This window comes from Melopsittacus undulatus, chromosome 15 (assembly GCF_012275295.1).
Source record: "Melopsittacus undulatus isolate bMelUnd1 chromosome 15, bMelUnd1.mat.Z, whole genome shotgun sequence".
Classification (NCBI taxonomy): domain Eukaryota; kingdom Metazoa; phylum Chordata; class Aves; order Psittaciformes; family Psittaculidae; genus Melopsittacus; species Melopsittacus undulatus.
Genome location: NC_047541.1, coordinates 2,288,486 through 2,310,332, shown reverse-complemented (window position 1 = coordinate 2,310,332; position 21,847 = coordinate 2,288,486). Strand labels below are relative to the sequence as shown.

Sequence of the window (21,847 nt, the reverse complement as noted above, 5' to 3'; positions counted from 1 at the left end):
TCCCTGGTGTCTGGAGCTGCTCAGCTATCTCCCAGGTTCTAGATGCTACCTTAGATGATGAAGCCCAGTGGGATGATGGCTGGAAAGGTCTTTATCACTGTCAAATTTCCAGTAGCACGTTCATGGTTAGATTACAGGGAGACCATACACACCATGTCACCCAGCTTCAGTGCGGGCTTATTATAAGCTCAAGATTCTCCTTGTGTTTCAGAAGCCTGCTCATGGACTTACAGAGTTTATGTGTTGGATTAGAGTGATTTGGGTGTGAAAAGTCTGGAAGAAAAGAGGATTTCTTTGTTATTCTGACAGTTCAGTGGTCAGCACAACTCCTGTCATCTTTCCCAGTCCTGTGTCTATATGGCTGATTTTCTCTCCTGCCTCTTTCAGATATGGAATGTGCGGATGTGCCTTTATTAACTCCCAGCAGCAAAGAAATGATGTCTCAGGCCTTGAAAGCCACCTTCAGTGGCTTCGCCAAAGAGCAGCAGCGGCTGGGAATCCCCAAAGGTAAGACATGGTTTCCCACTGGGCAGCCACAGAGATTGTGTCCTCCTGCCACTTGCAGACTACACCTATGTGACCAATTGTGCCTGCATGTCCTGTTAAGTTCTGCTCCTGCACCTTTAGAAACCTGCTGCTTTGGAGGCAGCTCCAAGACTTCCATTTGCAAGGCATCTCTATGGAGAAGCAGCAGGAGCCCTTTTAGTAGAGCCTGACAGGCAGAAATGGAGTGAAATGAAGAAATAGGTGGGAGAAGGGTTCAGAGAACTGGTGGGATTTTTAAAAGTCCCAGACAAATCCAAACTCATTCCTTGTATGAAATATATCTGCAGTAGGGCTGATCCGAGCTGTGGGAATGATGTTCCCCCACCATATTTTACCCTTATGCCAGTGCACTGCCAGTCTCTGTAGGACGAGGCCGTGCAATGCAGCAGTAGCACCATCTGTATCCAGTTCTCCTGTGGAAATGGCTTGTGGCTGCTCACTAACACATCTCTTCTACCCCCTCCTTGTTGCAGATCCCCAGCAGTGGACAGAGACGCACGTGCGGGACTGGGTGATGTGGGCAGTGAATGAGTTCAGCCTGAAGGGAGTGGACTTCCAGAAGTTCTGCATGAACGGAGCTGCCCTCTGTGCCCTGGGCAAGGAATGCTTCCTGGAGCTAGCGCCTGACTTTGTGGGAGATATCCTTTGGGAACATCTGGAGATCCTGCAGAAAGGTGAGTCCTGGAGTTCCCAATGACTCGTGCTGTCCTGGCTAGACAGATTTTGGGCCTTTCCAAAGACCTTGGCTCCCAGTCTGACTCTGCAGTGAGGTGTTCACCTTGGGCTTTGATCCCAGTCAAAGAAGCTTTCAAAGCCCAGCTTCCCAGTAGGATCTCAAATGGGCATCCCAACCGGTAGCAGGCAATGCAAGTCCTGGCACTGCTTGAAAGAGGAAGAGTGTTAGTGCTGGGTGCTTGGCAGGGATCCGCAGTGGGCAGGGGCACTCTGCCTGCCTGGAAACAACGGTGGGATTTTCCAAAGCATTCTTCCTTGGCTCGTTCAGCTCCTGGTGTGAGTTTTACTACTTCCTCCAGTAGAGCTGGGTACAACAATGCCACCAACATCCCACCCTCATTTCCCAGCTGTGATTGGAAGCTGCTTTGCTTTGTTTCATGTCCCAGATGGTGTTTTCCCCATAGGAAAAGCCTCCTCTGCCAGTCCCTGCATGACAGCATTAAGGGCATTAATTTTCAGTGATTTGGGGGGACACGCATCACACATAGATTTTGGGTGTTGATTTTCATACTGAGCAGCCTGGGATGGCTTCTGAACAGCAGGAGGAAGAGCTAAACACCTTTAACTGAGAGCCATGAGCAGGGGCAGCAGCAAATCAGGGCTCCTTTCTGCACAGAGCTATTTGCTTTCCTGGAATATCCCTTGCACCATCAGACCAGCGCTGTGTGCTTGTCAGGAAGGGGAGGGGGAGCAGAGTTATGCCTTCCAGGAAACCATTGACAAATGGATGTTAATTGCTGAGTACTAATTTTACTGCTACCTGTGGTTTGCAGAAAGTAAACACGGTTCTTCCCAGGCCCTGCCTATGACAGGCTGTTATTCTGCTTTTTGACTCTATATCTGTTCTCTTCTTCTCATTTTGCCTATTTTTTATTAAGTGCTTGTATCAACAGCAGGCAGCTTAACTAAACAAAGCAAAATGTTGTGGTCCAGTTTCTCCTTGCTATGAGCCATTGCTTGGAGTGCAGCTTTACCTTCCCACAACTCTTCTTCACTTGTTTGTACCACTGGAGAAGGTGATGGGATCTTCCTGCAGATTCCCAGGGCATGGAGATGAGCTTGGAGCTGTAGTTTCATATTAAAGTAGGCATCTTGTTTCCTGTCTCCATAGCACAGGTGCTCCAGACCTCAAAGCATCTTTGTGGCCTCCTGTGGATTCACTCAAGCAGGTCCACAAAGTGTGAAGAGATTTAGGTTTCCCCAGGCTTAACCATGGAGTCAGGGCTCAACTTGTTAACCCCAACTATTCCATCTTCCCCAGCCACCCACCATCATCACTTGGGGGCATTGATGTTGGGACTGGTGGTTAACCCCACAATGCTTGGCTTTACCTATAGCATCAGGTCGTGCTGGGACAGGCTGTGACCTTGCCTCCCTTGTGAGTGCTTTCTGAGAGTGACTCATACACCACAGGGTTTAAAACAGGCAGCAGATGGGTGACTTTTCCCTGCATGGATTTGGGTATTTTCAGGCCTATTTTTCCCAAATTTCTTCCTAAAATAACCTCTTCAGTTACCAGCAGTCAGCAGTGCCCTCCACTTGACTGTAAGCATAGCTGAAGGTCACTCTCTTTTCCCTGTGGTCACCCACCCTGCCCCTTGGCAGACACTGTGGGGAGTGGAGAAGAGCGTTTCTCATTAGGTCTCTGTTTGCACAAACCCTCCTTTTGTTAGGGAATATTTTCCACCCTGCAATCCCCAGGAGAGAGGGACAAAATTAGGCTCCTTGCAAGCGAACGTGCGTTATCTTCGGTTCGCTTCTCTTCAGCCTCAGCAGAAATAAACATAACCCGGAGTGGTCTGTGTGTGTGTGTTTTAGTTTGGTTACTCTCTGCAAAGAGAAGCAAGTCTCCCATGCCGGTATCTCAGCCCACATACCGTGCTGGAATGAGTAAGGTGCTAATGGAAAAACTGGTCAGGGGAGCAGCAGTGTAGCTTTTACATGGGCTTGGGGCTGAATCTGCTTTCCCAGGACAACCAGAGTGCTTGGAAAAAGGCATGGAAAGTGGGGAATCTATGCTTTGATGTGCTACCTGCTCTTTCACAGTGATTTATGCCTATAGTAAGGTTACATTCTGTGTGCTGTCCATACACACACAGTGAGGTCTGTATCAGGAGTTGGGTGATGCACAGTGTGGCTTTTTCTGAGCATGGCGTCTTCTGCCTGCTTCAGGTGCAAGGCAAAAGGTGCTGAGTAGGCTGGGAATTAGCATTGTTTTGGGTCATAGGAGCTGATTTTGCATTACCCACTCACTTGCATGCTGTTCTAGAAATGGGTTTCATCAACAGCTGTCCTTGTATGGTGGAGTTACTTCTTGTGCTCCTACATGTGCAATAAGCAATCCTCAAGAGAATGAAAGACAACAGAAATTAAGGCAAGCAAGGAAATGATGCAACTAGTATTTCAGAACTACCTGGAGCCTCTGGTTGAGAAAGTTGTTGCTGTTTGGTTTGGTTTAAATCCAGACCTTCCTGCAGCAAGACTTCTCAGAGGACCCCAAGTGCATCACGCACTTGTTTGGATGGCATTTCAGCTCCTGACTTGTTTCTGTTCCTTTGGACATTCCAGCATAAGCCAGAAAGAAGCATTTTAGGAAGTTGAGAGCTCTGTCTGTTACAGCAAACCTTGCGCAGCACGATGTGCCTACGGACATGTGACATTTCCTTCCTTTCCTCTTTGCAGAAGAGGTAAAACCGTACCCAGCAAACGGAGTGAACACAACATACCCAGAGTCCCGCTATACTTCAGACTACTTAATTAGTAAGTCACAATTATCGATATCATTCTGGTGCTTTTCTAGCCATGGAAGTGTCACCTATTAGAGATCTGACCGCATCACATGAGGACTGCACCATGTTGCTCTCTCATGGCAGAGCATGCAAAGTGTGTGACTTTGTCTTTCCTAATGGTGTTCTTGGTTTATTTACAAGCCGTCTGTATTATTTCGGTGCCTGCATTGAGATGACTTTGCAAGCACTGAAAAGTGACCTCAACATTCCAGAAAAATGTGGATTTTTAAGAAATTTACTAAAAAAGGGCAGGAATGGGGAGAGCAAAGCTTCATTCTGGATTGTCAAGTGGGAGCCTAGCAAGGAAGGGCCTGAATCATCAATTTGGACTCTGCACTTCCCGTTGCCATTGTTTTGGAGATGTTCCTTAAGGCCATTTGAAATCTGTATTTTGTGAACCAGCCAGAAACCCCCAAATCCCTTAAACAGGGATTCCAGGCTTTGGCCTGAGAGAAGAGGTGACTCTGGAAGTGACTCATGTATTGCAATTGTCAGTGAGACTTCTTTGCCTTTTGTCTCCTTTGCTGGGGCTACACTCTTTGATTTTTCCAGCTTTTCCCCACTAGCAGCTTTCCTGAGAGGAGTTTGTTGTAATGCACATTGACGGAGGTTAAGGATGTCTTATTCTTTAACTTGCTGCATTGATAAGACACTGTTTGTCTGTAGCTTTTAGAAACCTTCCTCAATATTAGTGCCCAGTTGTGCCAGGTATTTTATACCCAAAGGTAGTCTCCTTTTGTACTCGAGACTTCAAATCCCACTGTGCTGAGGGGGAGCAAGCAAGGTTCTGGTTTCACTGAGCTGTTTGGGTTGCTTTCTAAACACTCCTATTCTGCCAACAGGCTATGGCATTGAGCATGCGCAGTGTGTGCCTCCCTCTGAGTTCTCCGAGCCCAGCTTCATCACAGAGTCCTACCAGACCCTCCATCCCATCAGCTCGGAAGAGCTCCTGTCCCTCAAGTACGAGAACGACTATCCCTCGGTCATCCTGCGTGACCCAGTGCAGACGGATTCCCTGCAGACAGACTACTTCACGATCAAGCAAGAAGTGGTAACGGCAGATAACATGTGCATGGGACGTGCCAGTCGAGGTAAAGTTGGGTATCTCCCAGGGTTTATTTGGGTTCTTGCTACTCTACCTGCATCAACCTAAGTGCTGCTTTCCCTTCTGCAGGAAATAGTGCTTTGGGGCATCAAGGGAGCCATGCAGTGGCAGTTTCAAAGCCATTTCCCATATATGTCTTACAAGTGGACTCCCAGATGGTTTGAGCCCTCCCTGCCTTTCTCTCCAGGGAAAACATGAAGGAGTTCTTTCTTTTCTCCACTCTGCTGCCTGTTTTTACAACATCTGCAGAAATGTGGCATTTCTGGCTCTGTGCTTTGATGTCAAACTCAACTGAAGCTGAAATAGGCTTTAAGGTTATTAGGGAGGACAGGCTGCTGTGTGCTGGTATAAATCACATTTCCTAGAGGACCAGGCAAAACCCCACACATTCTTCCATCAGTTTGTATCAGGCCTTGAAGGGTTTTACATTTGATGATCCAAACTCTTTATCCATGATCTCCATTGATTTTGATGGCTGCTTGCTTGAACTAATAATATGCTCTGATGAACCCAAGCCCTGTGCTTTGTTAGGAGATGCAGATGTCATGGGTTGAGTCAGCAACAGAGCTGACGGGACCCCCTGAATCCTTGTGCTACAGCTGTACATCTCCAAAGACTTATAGGTACACGATTCCTGTTTGAGTTGATGGGATTTAAACACCTAAACACTTCTGAGGGTCTGAGCCCAAATACCTTTTCAATTAATGTTATTAAATTCTGTACACATGGGGCCCAGATGCCTGGCGACTTTGTCATTAACACAAGGCTGAGGATATGGCTCATGGTTTATATTCAAAGGCAAAGTTTAATCCATAGAGCTCAAAGTCGCTTGAAAAGGGATATCATTATCTCCCGATTCCAGGTAGGGAACCCGAGGCACAGGGAAGAGATGTGACCTGCTTGCCATCACGGCCTGAATAGAATCCAGGTGTCCCCATGCCTCTCATTCATTATAGTAATGTGTTGCTGTGAGCCAGGTTTGATGTTGAACATTTAAACCCATTCATCCAGCTCTGAGAGCTGAGGATGTTTTGGCTCCCTGTGCAAGCCGGAGCCCCTGTGCAGGTCTGCACTGCATATGTGTGCTTAGTGGAGCTCGTTTTAAGTTCCTCATTCTTCTCCCAAGCTGGGAGAGCTAATGACAGGAAAGTTATTATTTGTATTATTACCTCTGCTTCAGCTGCTGGCTCAGTGTTAATGTAAGAGTGGTGACTTGGACAATACAAGGGCAGCAGTTTTAGGTAAGCTCCTCTTTCTGGGCTTGTTTTTCTGGCTCTTTCATCAGTGTCTTCCCTTTTCTTGACCTTTTCTTTAACATAGGTGATTTGATAATGATTCTCATCAGAATGCAATGGTTCAGGCTTGCTTTTGCAATTGTACCTTCAGGCTGGTCTCCCTGGGACACCTAAAAAGGCTCCAGGGGAGGAGAGAAAGAGCCCTTAACTCAGAATTGGGAACCAAGGGCCCCTGGGATTAACAAACACTTTAACATACTGATAGTGACTGAAGAAGTGCAACAGCCTGTGGCCGTGCTTATACTAACCTGCCTTTCAGCCCTGTGGAAGGGCCTTTGGGTGGCATAAAGCAGAGTCCAGTTAATTCATTTTTACCTGCATCTTTACCTTCCACTGTATTAAAAGGTTACAGTTAGTCTGCCACCAAGTCAAGCTCTTCATCAGTTTAACGTTCAAGATGAAGGTTTTCCAGATGGTCACCTTTTGTCTGCCTTTGTGTGGGCTTCAGGAGTTAATTTTGGGGTCCCATAGGAGTTGTTTCCTTCTGCCTTATCAGTGAGGGCATCTGGTTGGAAGGTGTAGCTGCCAAACCCCTGAGTTCCTCCTCATTTTTCCAGCTAAGTCAAATTAGGTGTGTTTTCAAAGAATTAGCAGCAGAATTAAGCCAATGAATCTCAGCTTCCCATGGTGCTGGGCCAGCAATCAGTGCAGAGCCTGCGGTAGTTGAGTCTTTCCAGAGCAAGTGCTCTTCAGACTACAACACAAGTATTTGGGGGAGCATGCCAGCATCCTTCCACGTTCCCATTCCTCTGGGATTTACTCTGTGGGCCCAGGCCGTTGGTGGCTTTGCCAATGGAAATTTCTCCAGGAGTTCTTGCACAATCCCAGCAGCTGTTTTGAGCCCGGTTTGGGAAATTACTGAACTTGAATGATCCTGTTACACTCTGAGTTTGTCAGTAAAGATGTTGAGCAATCAGCAGCGTATGGGAGATCAGAGAGAACAATTTCAGTTTGTTCTTTGGAGCCTATTTTAGCTCTCTGTTTTAAGTACAGAGGGTATACTTAATGCTGTCTCTAGTGGGTGTAAAGCAGCATAGCACTGCTGAGGATCTGGCCTCTCGTGTTCTGGTCTGTACTAAAAATATCCCAGAGAGTTGCCTTGATACAACCCAGCTGTGCTCACCTTACCAGAGCTGGGGAAGGAACTGTTTGAGCTCTCAGCCTTTTGCTCTCCTTCTCCATCAGATCTGTTTGGGGATCTGGGAGGGTGGAAGCTGGTCATAACATACGGCAATAAAAGGCTGCTGTAGAGTTCTGGAGGAAGCATCAAAAGTAAAGAAGCTGGGTGTCCAGTGCTGGCAGATGGGACTTACTGGAGACCCAGAGCTTTCAGCAGCAAGAGCAAGAGGTCCTGGAGTGCCCATATTCAGGCACTTGAATATCTGTCTGAAGTGGGTTATTTCTCTGCCGTTGCCTTTTTGAAACAGAGGGTGATTTCCACTTATCCCCAGGCATTGGTCATGGGTTGAGAAGTCAGGACTTCGGGTTTTTCCACAGAGTCTCTCTGCCTTGCTCTGCTGCCTGGGGCTCAGATAGGCCAGCTCTGAACTGCAATATAATACAGGTATCCTGGTTTCAGGCTGCACTTCAAGTTTCTTTGGAGATGAAGCGTAGCTGGGGCTATTCCCCACAGAGCATTCAGAACAATAGCTTTAAACTGAAAAATGGGTTTAGATTAGATATTAGGTAGAAGCTCTTCCCTGTGAGGCACTGGCACAGGGTGCCCAGAGAAGCTGTGGCTGCCCCATCCCTGGCAGTGCTCAAGGCCAGGTTGGACACAGGGGCTTGGAGCAGCTGCTCCAGTGGAAGGTGTCCCTGACTGTGTCAGGGGTTGGAACTGGATGAGCTTTAAGGTCCATTCCAACCCAAACCATTCCAGTATCATTGCCTGGTTGCTGTTTTGCTTGTGCAGCAGCCCTGTGAAGCATCCTTCTGGCCATAGCAAGCCAGAGCATCCCTGTGCTGGCCAGGCACATCTCACCCTCTCTTCCTTCTCACCAGGTAAACTCGGTGGCCAGGACTCCTTCGAGAGCATAGAGAGCTATGACAGCTGCGACCGCCTGACACAGTCCTGGAGCAGCCAGTCCTCCTTCCAGAGCCTGCAGCGTGTCCCTTCCTATGACAGCTTCGACTCAGAGGACTACCCTGCCACCCTGTCCAACCACAAACCCAAGGGCACCTTCAAGGACTATGTTCGAGATCGGGCTGATATGAACAAGGATAAGCCTGTCATTCCTGCTGCTGCCCTTGCTGGCTACACAGGTAGGGTCATGCTCCTTGTGAAACAGCCTCTCTGGTGAGCATCTTGGGTAGAACCTCTCCATCAGTGGAGGGCAAAGCCTCCAGGGTCACTGGGTTGTCCATGAGAGAGCTCTGGGATGTCTCTGGGGTCAGCCACATGTGTGTTGGCACACCTGAGAGCATGCAGCCCCCCAAGGCTGCATGTCCTTCAAGTGTGGGCATTCCAAACCTCGTAGAGGATGTAGGACCTGGTTGTGAGTGCAGGGTATATGATGCCTTGTGTTTTCATTTACACCTGGATGCTTCCTGGTTGGGTTTGCTTGGAACTGGTGTCTGGTTTGTATTGCTGAGAACACAAGGTATTAGAGAGCCCTCATTTTCCCATCTGACACTTCTGTGCAACATGCTGGCTACTTGCTTGTGATTTCCCATCTTGGGCAGGAGCAGCTGCATTCCAGCATTGCTATGTGCGACGTGAAATGGTCTTCTCCCTTTTTTGCATGGAGGAAGCACTTGGGTTTGCTCTTTACCTTGGTGAGAGGCAGGGATGTGATGGTGCCAAAGCAGACCCAAAGATTTTTCCATTCCCTGCCCTGAGAGAGATGAGGTGATAGGCCGTGGAAACTCTGCCTTTTTATATGACAGCCCTCCAGCAATCTGGCATCTCCATGAAGAAAAACCTGTTGGGATGGGGCTTCCAGCTCCAACTGAGATAATCCTTTCCAGTCCTTCTGTGCCTTGTCTTTTCCCTGTGCTATAAGTAAGATCCGCAGGACGGCCTCCTGCCAGTTCCCCTTTTCCCTCCTACATACTGATCTCTCCTGCCCCAGCTGGTAGCAGCTGGTGGAAATAGTTTGTGCAGATAAAGATCATCAGCAGGTTCAGAACAGATCCTGAGGTGCGACTGTCCCTGAAATCTCCTCCTACACACAGGCTCATCTTAGGGCTGATACGTAGTTTTCTGTAAGGTGGGCAGAGATGCGGAGGGGAGGAGAGGTGGAGAGATAATTTTAGGAGCTATGTGTAAAAAAGGAAGTGGTTTGTTGCTATAGCTTTAGTTAGAAAGAAAGCTCTGAGCTCAATGAGCCTGTTCCGACCAAGTCAATGTACAATACAAATGTGCTCTGCTGTTCTTGAATGGCTTTGGGCTGGGCCATGCCCTGGGACCCCATCCACCACCATGCCATGGCAGGTGATATTCCTAAGGAATGAGACCAGTGAGCAAGTCTTATTGCTATTTTCTCCTAATGACACCTATCACTGCACCCCATAGGAGTGTTCTGGGGAAGCCAGTGCCTGTTCAGGAGCATTGTTGCACTTCAGCAGCTGGGGAAACTGAGGCATGGAGGCACTTGGCAAAACTAAGAGCTTTATTTTCCAAGCTGGATGTTTCCCTCTGCATTTGTAGCTCATGGAAAAGAACCACCTCCATAGAGAGGAGCTGAAGGCGGTGGCTGGATCTTGTGTTTTGCCAAGGAGAATTAGCACCCCAAAGAGTGTCCTTGGAATGGTGCCGCCAGGAAGGGGAGACTTGGGTTAATACAGTGCCAGAGCACACTTCCAAATGCTTTGCACTGCATAACATTTTCCCTTGCCTCATTTCAAATCCCATTTTCAGCTGGGAAGATAATCCCTGGACACAGGCATTTTGGTGTGATCTATTATGGGGAGTGCCTGATTTTTACTTCTGTGTTGCTTCACTTGAGAAACTTTAAATGGAGAGAGGAAAACCTGAGGTTTCCAGAAGTGGTTCTTACTTGGAAATCCTTGGGCTGGAGCAGTGCTAGGCAGTAATTCAGTCCTCAAACCTGCTCAGTCTGCGTTTGCCATTGGGAACAAGCTTTGGAGAAGTGATCTTTGCAGGCAGTGTTCTCTGTCCCTTTTTAAAGCCTACTGAGCTGTCAGCACCTCGTGTTCTCTGTGCAATGGGAGCCCCGTGTGGGTGCAAAGCGAAGCCAGGTTGATATGAAAGCAGGTCCCAGTGAGAACAAGTGAGAACACATTGCATTACAAACTGTAGGAGAACTGGGCACTCTCAGAGCTCAAAACTAGTGTGTGTCTGCAAAAATTGATGTAAAGAATCCATACTGGCCACTGAGAAGTGCTGTACATCTGTCTTGGGCCAGCTGAGCAAGGGACTCTCAAGTAGAACTCCTAGGTCCTTCCTTATTTGCTTTGCTTTACATCTAATTTACTCAGAGGGGGAAGTGCTGTCTAGCAGCTAGGGCAGAGGAACTTCAGTCTGGGCCCTGCAGCTCTGGTGAAGAGGTGGAGCTTCCAAATGAGCAGAGTAGGGGATTACCAGCCCGTGGTCCCAAAGCGACCAGGGCCTTGATTTCTGTTTCTCAGATGATGCCACCCTGCCCAGCACATCACCAGCCAATGGAGCACCCAACACACATGCCACGATGTGCACCTTCTAGGGTTGGAAGAATGAAGCCTGGGAGATCACATCCTTCATCTCCGGGTTGACTTTAAGAACATGATGATATTGTTCAGGCTTTGTTACTCAGGGGCTGTTTTGCTGGTGGCCCAGGGAGGTGGCACAGTGCTTTATCACAGATATCTGATGGTATCTGCCCTAGGAGGCACATGCTTTGGTGAGAAGGTGCATTTTGGCGGAAGCTCCATTTGCGTTTGATGTGTTCTTCACCCAGCTTGAGAGCAGCTTTTCAAAGCTGCCTTATCTGCCCCCACATCTTGACCTAATTTAAGAAGTTGCCATGGTTGCTCAGAGAGAGGTTGATGCAATTTTCTTATCTTTTGGGGTTTTTTTCTGAAGGAGAAATGTATTGCTCAGGAGTTGGTGAACTTTAGTTTCCATAGCAGGCAGGGCCAGTGCTGGGCACCTCTGGTTTTGGAGCTGGCTCTTCCAAAGCTTGGCCAGCTTGAGCCTTATATTAAGCCAGATCTTATTTCTCTTGACATGACCTAGGAAATGGAGACAGAATGCATCCGTTATATTTCAGCAAGCAGTGTGTCAGGATGCATCTTCCATGCAGGCAGATGTGCTAAACCTCACATTGGCTTAGCTAAGCTCAGTTTAAGCTTCCTTATTCATGCAGCAGCGCAGTGTTTGGTGGTGATGGGTGGCCAGGTAGGGCCTGCTCTAGTGGAAGGTGTCCTTGCCATAGCAGGGGCTTGGAACTGAATGAGCTTTAAGATCCCTTCCAACCCAAAGCATTCTATGGTTCTGTGGTTCTATTTCTTGAGTGCCTCAAAGCACCTGCACGTGTTTATAGCCATAGTGTCTATTTGCTTTGTGGTATGTAGGACCTCAGCATCGTCTCTGCAGGCTGGGGCTTTCCATCCTGCAGTGCTGTCTGCATTGCCACAATACCAGAGCTGTGATGTGCCGAGCTACTGCTCCATTTAGCTGAACAGGCAGAGCAGAGTGATTCCACTCATGTTTGAGAGGCAGACGGAGGAAAGAGGGATGAGAAGGGTGAAGTGAGTGCTCACTAAACCTTGATCTCTCATCTGCAAGGCTGGTTTTGTGTTTGTGATGCTGCCTTTTCTTACAGACCCAGTTAGGAAGCTGTTGATGTCTTTACAGCACCTAAAGAGTTAACACTCCCTGCCCAGCTAATATCACACATGACCTGAGTGTCTCTCTTGGGGACAGATTGATGCTATCTTCATTATCATGCTGCCCTTGAAGTAGACAGACAGTAGTTCAAGGAATAGCCACCTCTCACAGATGCTATCTTGCCTGAGCGCCTGTCTGCCAAACGGTTTTGCCCAGGCCAGATCCCACCCTAGTCCTTGCTATCAGCAATCACAGTACCGTGTCGATAGGGCCTGAATTTGCCGGCTAAACCCATCTGCCCTGCTTGCATTGTCTGTGGTGCAGAGCCTGAAGCCTCTGACAAGCTCCGTTTCTGAGCGATGCTTATCTGTGACACAGAAGTGAAAGCACGCAGCTGCTGTTTTGCAAGAAAGTCAAGTCTGTGCCAAAGAAAGTGGGTCTCTTTCAAGAGAGCTTGTGTGCTGCTTCCCCTCTTGTTGCCTGTGCTGCTGGCCTGAAGCTTCCACCAGCGAGCTCCCTGGATGTGCTGTGGTCATTGGCATCCAGAAACCCACCAGCAGCTGCCTTCCCAGCCGCTCTCTGATCCTTGACATCCAGAGTGAGGGCAGTAGCTTTCCTAGCAACATCAGCATCCTTCCTGCCTGCTTCTGGAGGCTGTGCCTTTATGGGCATCCATAGCCACTTGTAACTTGGGTTGAGGGGCTTTGGAGATGGAGTCAGCTTGCCCCGGCCATCAAAATTACAGAATCATGGAGTAATTAAAGGACCTAGGGTCATCTAGTTCCAGCAAGCAGCACCTTTGTCCCTTGTATGATGTAGGGCATGTTGTTGGCTTACTGCTTCAGGGTTATATGCTGTACCTGCCCTTGCAGGGTGACTTCAAGTGTGACCAGCTCTACTATCTCCTGCCTGCTTTCTGCTTCTGGTGCAGAGCCTGCATGGCTCAGCAGCGAGGTGGGGAGCTCAAGGGTAGTGCTAGGGCTGGGGCTGGTTCAGTGGCTCCTGCTCCACCTGCCAGACATGTGCAAATGACAGTGAAATGAGCCCCACACTACGCTGCCCAAGCGTGACAGCAGCTCAGCTCTCACCACAGCGCCTTGGTTTGTGTTGAAGGGACCTTAAAGCTCATCCAGTTCCAGCCCCCTGCCACAGGCAGAGATACCTTCCACTGGAGCAGGTTGCTCCAAGCCCCGTTCAGTCTGGCATCCCAACATGTTCTTCCTTGAAACAGAGGAAATGCATCAGGAAAGCAGAACTTGCTCATTGTGGCTGCTCTCCTGTCTGTAAAAGTGGCCAAACGTGCATGTCTCCACATACAGGAGCTTTCTGGGTCCTTCTCTGCTTTCTTCATGCCAGCTCTTTGTAGATGCTTCTATCTGAGCTCCACCATTGTCCTCCCACCCATGCAAAGCCAGCAGTGGTATGACTATGTGCACCAGCTTGGGCGAGAGCTGGCGAGGACACGGTTGGACTCGGTCTAACAAGGGATCAATGGGGACAAGCTTTGCCGTTCCCCAGCACACTGGGAGAAATGAGGGACCTTTGGTGCCATGCAAGGGGGCTCAGGCAGGGCGGGCACGTGTGCGAGGTGAAGGCTGTTTTGGAGCCGTTGCTATGCCCAGTTGTTTTGTTGGGCTGGAACCACAAACCACAGCGCACAGGATAGGTGCGCCGCTTGTCTTCTTGTCACTGGGGTGGTTTTTTCACTTCTTTTCTTGTTTGAAAGAAGGGAAACAAAACGGAGGCCGTTGAGAGGGGTGGGTGTGTGAAACTTGTCTCAGGAGAGAGTGGGGATGACGTGGTTTGGGCCGTGCCCTCACCTCACTGATATGGTGTAGATACCGGTCTGACCCAACCCAACCAGTACCACCATCACTGCACGAGTGACAGTGGCTGTTCCAAACCCCTCCAGAGCCACTGAGTAAGAAGGTGATGGGGTCCAATGGAGGATGGAGGTTGTGAATGCTCCATCCCTGGCAGTGTTCAAGACCAGGTTGGATGAAGCCTTGGGTGATATGGTTTAGTGTGAGGTGTCCCTGCCCATGGCAGGGGGGTTGGAACTAGATGGTCTTGAGGACCTTTCCAATCCTAACTATTCTATGATTCTATGTCACAGGGATGGCATGGCACCAGACTCTTTGCTCTGGGCACCCCAAGGGGTGGTATTGGAGGACTAATGCTGAAGGGGAAGCTCTCAGCAAGCAGTTCCCACTGTAGCAGCTGGCTGTCATCCGGCTGCAAGGCATATTTTCCCCCTGACGTGGGGAGAATTCCTGTGGTGTGACACTCCCCACTGAAGGACCCCGTTCAGTGCCACCGAGGCCAGACAGGGCCCCCATTGTGGCCTTGGCAGGCACTATTCTTAGCATCCTTCATGGGTGCCTGAGGTCTCAGTGGGGCGGGAGGATGTCCCACAACCATCTGAACCCTTGCCTTGTCTTTTGTGGAGCAGAGCTGCCCCCATTCCCTAGCCAGGTCTGGGTTCCCTCTGGGAGGACTAGCACCGTAATAGGTGGTGTGTGTCCCTCCGCTTTGTCCTTAGGCTGCATCCTGAATAAAGGCTGAAGGAATGCTCAATAGTGGCTGTATTTGGAGATAACCAAGGCAACCCGTTGCGTGGTGGGATACACCCGCTGGCCTTGGGGCAGTCGGTGCGGCTGTGCGTGCTTGTACCATGAAGTGATCTGGTCCCAGTATGGCAGTGGGGATTTCCAGCCCCAGGCAGGGATGAGTGGAAGGGTTGAAGCAGAAGGGATGGAAAATGGGCAAAGCTCCCAGCTCCGCAGGGGCGGAGGTTTGGGGCGTGGAGACAAGCCCAGCAGCTTGATGCTTGCCCTGATAGCTTTGGGGATGTGAGATAGGGGGGGTGGCATCACTGCATGAGCCAAAGATCACCTTGAAATCCTGTTAGGCATTGGGAAGAATAACTCCCTGCTCCTTGCTGCAGAAGCAGCTCATAGAATGGTTTGGGTTGGAAGGGACCTTAAAGATTATCTTGTTCAAATCCCATGTTCCAAGCGCCATCCAAACTGGCCTTGAATGCTGGCAGGGATGTGGCAGCCACAGCTTCTCTGGGCAACTTATGCAGCACTCTCATAGTGAAAAGCTTCTTCCTAATAGTCAATTTAAATCTACTATTTTCTAGTTTAAAGCCATTCCCTGTTGTCCTCCCAGTACCTGGTGAGCTTTTCACCTCTGAAGGTAGCCCTCCAAGCACTAATAACAGCAGTACAGGTCCAGCAGATGATACACACACCTCCAGCACCCCTTCCCTGACCATTTTGCCTTCCTACCCTCTGGTCTCTCAGAGCAGTTTTTGGCCATGCAGGCTGGGGCATGTACCAGGGCTTGATTCCTGCACCTCAGCATTGCTTGCCTCGCTGATGCCTTCAAGTCAGCAGCAGTGGCACATCTGCAGGGCCTCTGCTGCCGTCTCCTCCTGCGAGGCATGTGTTTATAGGAGCTCAGACATGCCTGCGAGCCCTGCAGTAAACACATTCTTGACATAATTGCTTGTCCAACACAGAGGAATTTGGGGTTTTACGGTGTCCCGCAGGCAGCTCGGAATAGAGCTTGGGAATCCCTGTTGCAGGGATGACACTGCTTCCTTCAGAATCCAGAAATACCCAGCCAGGCAGAGGCAGGAGCCCTGCATTGCTTGCTGGAGAGAGGGCAAGAAATTCCCTGGTTTCCCAACACCTTTCCATGCCAGCTGTGAGCTGGGTTAATGACACTTGAACCTTGAAAGGATCCCACAGAGGCAAAGTGGGCCAGACAGAAGCTGGAGCCAGGGTGCTGGGTTTTCATCCATCTTATTCTGGGAAACTGTGGCTGCTCCATTCCTGGCAGTGTTCAAGGCCAGGTTGGATGGGGCTTGAAGGAACCTGCTCTAGTGGAAGGTGTCCCTGCCCATGGCAGGGGGTTGGAACTGAATGGGATTTAAGGTTGCTTTGAGCTCTAACCATTTTATGAGTCAATGAATAATTCTTGTTCGGTTGGGCAGGAGAGAAATCAGTGCAAGGTGATGAATCTGGTCTTGCTTAAATCTTGTCTCCTTGGACTGTTTCTCTGTTAACCTGCTTCTGGTGTTGGATACTCTTTGTGTAGGGAATTGCTATAAGGTCAGATTGGCTGGGAGAAGCAGGCTCCATGGCAATTCAGCTGTGATTCCCCATGGAGGACCTTCAGGCTGCTGAAATAACCTTTTTTTCCCAGTGTTTTCTCTGTATTTGAAGCTTGCTGCTATAAATAGGTCTGAGTTTTGAGATGCAGTGGCATTTCAGGCCAGGGTTTTGGCTCTTCCCCTTCGGGTGGGAGGCGAAGGCTTCATTTGACTTTCCTCCCCTGTTTTGGCATGGATAACCCAACCAGAGAGCGTGGTCATGGAGGCAATGTCTTGGCAAGCTCTTACCCAGAACAGCGCCGGGCTGGAGCCTTTCCCCACTGAGTGTCATCTTCCCATTCACAAGCAGAGAGATGGTGTGAGCTCCCTGCTTGTCCAGGCCATGGCTGTGTGATAACCCCCAGGCTTGGCAAGAACACCCTGAAGCAGCTCCTTAGGAATAACAGGAGGGACACAGCTTGGGGAGGGCTGGATGGGGCACAGTGATTTCCCTGTCATGGAGCCAGCTCTCTCATTTTCCCCTCCCTAGCAGCTCCTCTGCTTTTGAGTCATTTTAAACCTTGTGGAAAAGGGGGACCAGCCCTCTCTTCCCTCTGTGGGTTATCCCACAGCCACAGCTCGACAGCATTCATTGTCATTCCTGGAAATAAGCTGTTCTCCATCCCTTTGTCTGAATACATAATTCTTCCTCTTCCCTGCTTGAAGCCTGTACTCATTGCTGTCAGCAGGCGGGTTTACCCCAGCCTGCTGTCTTAATGCAGCCCGTGCAATACTTCTTGTGATAAATCATTTCCTCTAAGCCCTGGTTCTGTTTATTATTATTATTATTGTAATTCTTGTTATTACTGATGTATTTTAAGCTGCGTTTAGAACATGGCAACGTCTCTTCTGAAACATGTTGCCCAGAGCTAAGCACAATATTTAGGGTGCGGCTGCATTTGGAAGTTGCTCATCAAAGAGGTTTGGCTTGAGGGCTTCTCCTCTACCTTTGATTGGGACTCAAAAAGGGATAAGGGTTTCGAAATCACTCCATGTACACCATTCATCCAGCCCAAACCAGGCTGCAAAGCTGCAGGCAGCAGGTACTGCGGATTAGATGTGTCAGAGTACTGTTGGCCAAAATTAGCACCCCAGGGATTGTGGTGCTGTAAGGAGAGGTTGAACCTATGTGGTAGGGATGCTGCGTGCCACTTTGAGTGGATTAGGGGGACCAGCAAATACAGGGAGGTTTATTATGACTTTGCTAAGACCATGATAGGGAGATGCAACAGTCCTGATCTGGTGAGACCCATGCACAGAGCCAGCCAGCCCCTGCCTTCCCTGCACTGAGCTCTGCACCAGCGCAGCTGATTCCTGCAGCAACATGCCCTGGGAAGAGGCCAAATGATTTTCATACCTGGGTGTCCTCCCCCTTATCTCGATGAACAGCAACCGAGCAAAGAGTCAAGGTCGGGAAGCAGGAGTCTGCTGGAGTTCATGTGATGGCCAGCAGCTTTTTGGCACGCAGAAAGCAGGGTGGTGTCGTGCCAAGACAATGACTGCTTGCTGTTTGGATGCCAGAAAAGTAATCCTATTTATGTAACTCGAAGTGAAGCGTTCCAGTGCGTGAATGTTCAGCCCTTACTGCAAATAGGAAGCTCTTTTACCTGCAGGATTTAACTCTCAAGCTGTCATCTCAGACCACATCTTGCCCTGTGGTCACTGATTATTTTCTTTATGATAGTAGAAGGTTTTATTCTTTCCAGCGTGTACTGTTTGGATGTGATATTTGCCCCCCACCCACCCCTGGGATAGAAGGAGCTGTGCTTTTCCTGACGTTAATCTCTCATATTTCTCCTGTCTTTCTAGGCAGTGGACCCATCCAACTGTGGCAATTCCTGCTGGAACTGCTCACTGACAAGTCCTGTCAGTCCTTCATCAGCTGGACGGGTGATGGCTGGGAATTCAAACTTTCCGATCCAGATGAGGTAGAGTGCCCTGGAATAGAGTGCATGGCCCAGATTCCTTTGAAATAGCAGTGTGGATAACCCTGCCCTTGTCCCTTCAGGGCTGAGATTTGGGCAATCACATTGTTCTGGTCTTGGGTATGTGTAGGGGAAACCAATGAATTAGATCCCAGCTGAAAATTGGGCTGCACTAATAGCTGGGAAGGCATAATTTGTGCCCAAAGTCAGTGGGAAGTAGCTGAGATATGGCAGAGAAGAGGTATAATGCCAGAATTTAAGTAGGATGTGTGCAGGTGAGAAGGGAGACTTCCCACAGATTTTGGGGAACAAATACTGTAACAGGTTGCCCAGGCAGGTGGTAGGTGCACCATCACTGGAGTCATTCAAGGCTGGATGTGGTTCGGGGCTATCTGATCTAGTTGAAGATGTCCCTGCTCATTGCGGGGGGTTGGACTAGATGATCTTTGGAGGTCCCTTCCAACCCAAACCATTCCATGGTTCTATGATCCAGGATGACTTGCACATCCTCATAGAGTCCTCTGCAGTGTTCTGCCATTGCATGGAGGTTGGTTTCCCTAAACCTTAATGCTTGTGACCCATCCGTGTCCATCTTAAAGATGAGGAAACTCCTCTCTCTTCCCTCGTGTCTGGTCCCTGTGATGCGCATCCCTCCTTGACTCTCCTCTCCCCTCTCCAGGTGGCCAGGCGATGGGGCAAAAGGAAAAACAAGCCCAAGATGAACTACGAGAAGCTGAGCCGTGGCTTGCGCTACTACTACGACAAGAACATCATCCACAAGACGGCTGGGAAACGCTACGTCTACCGCTTCGTCTGCGACCTGCAGAGCCTGCTGGGCTACACACCCGAGGAGCTCCATGCCATGCTGGACGTCAAGCCAGATGCCGATGAGTGAAGGTGGCCGGCCGGGGTGGAGGGTCACCCCGTGTCGCTTTGAAGAGTCGATGGGACTGTTTCTGTTGGTTCTTTTCCTTATTTTTGCTGTTCTTTTGGTCATTTGTTCTTTGTTTTTGTTGTTTTTAAAGAGCGACTCAGATTTGATGCTTTGAGGATGTTGGGAGAGAGGGAGGTGGAAGAGGCAAACTGTGTTTAGTTCGGAGAAGGATGAGCTTTCTCCTCCCCCTGAAAGCTCCAAGAAAAGCTTTTTTTGGGGGGGGAAATTCTGAGTTTGAAGAAAGCCAGAACAATGTAGCTCACTTAAAAACCCCAACGAACCCTCCTCATCCCTTGCTGTTTAGAGAAAACATTATCAAGTGGATCCCTTTGGATTTTGTGTTATTCGCACGCAGGCAGTTCAGGAAATGATAGTATTCCCAAGGATTTGAATCTCTCTTTGAGGGTGGGGAGGGAAGACCAAAGTGGGTGACTATCCCTGCTTCGGAGAGGGGCAATATGGGAACACCCAAGAACTCTGTCGTTCTTGGCCATCACCTTTCTGTGGTCGTCTGCTTTTCTACAGAGGACAGAACTTTTGCTAGGAGGGATCAAGACTTTTTTTTTTCTTTTTTTAAGAAATCTGTTAAAAGTTTTATTTTATTAAATTTTGTGCCAGTATTTTTTTCTTTTTAAATAGTCTTAAGCTCTAAGATGGTCTCAGTATTGCAATATTGTGTGTGTTTGTTTCTGTTATGCCAGCAGAGAGTTTTATCACAGTGAGGAAAAGGTTATAGATGAAAATAGGAGTTTATGTAGACCCCACTGGAGGAGTGGAGCTCTATGACCCGGCATCTCCGCATCGTATGTGAAGGAAAATGAACTCCAAACTGGCTCCTAGTGATGCATGCTGGATGTGCTGCTCTCACCTCCAGCCCCACACGCTTTGCTCTGCCACTTGCTGATAAAGCTGGTTGAAATTCCCACTTTTGGGATTGTTTTTCAAAGAGGCTTTTTTGGATGGCTGCATTTTGGGCACAAAACCTAGCCAGATTAGCAGGGAAAATGTCTTCTATGATTCTATGATTCTTTGTGTTTTCCAGATAATTCTTTTTTTTGCTCAAGGAACACTGTGGTGCTTTCAAAAAATTTGATTTGTTCTTTTTTGGAGGGTAGAATGGAAAAAATTCCCTTGTTTTCGATGTTGTAAATGGAAAAATGTATCAGTGGATTTGAGGCATAAAAATCAGGAAAACCTTGGAAAAACAGAATTTTCCTTCCTGTTTCAACCAGCTTTTATCTTTATTGCTGTATGTGACACTGGCACAGGCTACCCAGAATGAAGCTGTGGCTGCCCCATCCCTGGCAGTGCTCAAGGCCAGGTTGGACAAGGCTTGGAGCAGCTGCTCCAGTGGAAGGGGTCCCTGCCTGTGGCAGGGGTTGGAGCTGGGTGAGCTCTAAGGTCCTTTCCAACCTAAACCAGTCTGGGGTTCTGTGATTCTGTGTCTTAACCAGCCTGGCACATACAGAAAGGAAATTGTCTGTGCAAATAGGTTCTTTACTGCTCTTTGGAAGCCTGATCCTGCAGCCCCTGGCAGGGTGTGATTAACATGAACTGGTGTCATTGGGGTGAATGATAAGTACACCAAGCACTTCCTGGGATGATGCTGACCACTGTCACCGCGGCTAGGTGTGAGTTATGGGATCGGGCAGTGAGCTTTTCCATATCCAGATACAACCCTGGAGCTGGATCCATGTGGGTCTGGCTGCCAAATGGTATCTTTCTCCCTTGAGAGCATTTTCTTTTCAAAGACAGTATTAAGTGAACCAAAAGTACCTTCTTTATGTGTTGTCTGTCTGTGTGTTGTAGGGAGTTGTGTTCATTATGGAGGCACTGTGAGAGGGAAGCTGGGGACGAGGTGGGGAAAGGCTTCCCAGAGATGCTCGTTGGGATATGCCTGCCGGATACAGGCTGATACATCAGCTTGTCAGGAAGCGACCCTGCCTGCAAAGAGGCAAAATACACAGGCACCTAAACTCTCTTGTATAGGGGCAGTGTTGGATGAGGAGCTTAATCCCAGGGAAGTGCTTAGAGGGGTATCTCTATATCCCCATTTGGCCATTTTGGGGCAAGTCATCCCCAAAACTGCTGCATGCTTATAAAAAAGGTGATGGTGGAGGGGAAATGAGTGGGCCACAAAGGAGCTCCAGCCCAAGGAGATGGAAGAAGGTGGTGGTTTACGTAAGGGAGGCTGTTATGCTGATAGCTGTTGGGACTGTGCATTGTCCCACTAAACATAGGGAAAGAAAAGGGTTGGATGGATAGAAAGGAAGGAAAAGGGGATGAAGGGAAGGTGAAAGAAGCATGCATCAAAGGAGCAAAGGAATGATGCCCACTGGGAAGTCAATCTCCTCTGGCAGGCAGGATGGGAGAAAGCAGCTTGGTCAAGCTGGAGAGAAGGAAGGAAGGAAAATCAGTATCATGGATGAGGCCCTGGGCAGAGCTCTGCTGCAGAGCCAAGGCTGAAAAGGGAGTCAAACAGATGTGGCAGCATGGAAGTGTGGAGGGGAGGAGTAGTGCAAAGGCATCCCAACAGGACACACTGTATGGATTTTCAGCCGTCAGGTGGGGTTTTGTAGGTGTCCT

The 21,847-nt window shown here is 49.0% G+C and overlaps 1 protein-coding gene across 3 annotated transcripts in view; it reads left to right on the top strand.

Annotated features, from left to right (window-relative positions):
• ETS1 (ETS proto-oncogene 1, transcription factor) overlaps positions 1-20,279 on the top strand; it is a 67,489-nt gene extending 47,210 nt beyond the window's left edge. For 2 of the 3 annotated variants that reach the window (XM_034069538.1, XM_034069540.1), the window contains 7 exons: positions 388-507; positions 1,020-1,220; positions 3,964-4,041; positions 4,913-5,161; positions 8,472-8,732; positions 18,212-18,330; positions 19,007-19,222. In XM_034069538.1, the coding sequence (XP_033925429.1) occupies positions 388-507; positions 1,020-1,220; positions 3,964-4,041; positions 4,913-5,161; positions 8,472-8,732; positions 18,212-18,330; positions 19,007-19,222 (1,244 nt within the window). Of the gene's footprint in view, positions 1-387; positions 508-1,019; positions 1,221-3,963; positions 4,042-4,912; positions 5,162-8,471; positions 8,733-18,211; positions 18,331-19,006 lie in introns of all 3 variants that reach the window. The other variant, XM_034069539.1, reaches the window with a different exon arrangement.
• Positions 20,280-21,847: the final 1,568 nt, after the last annotated feature.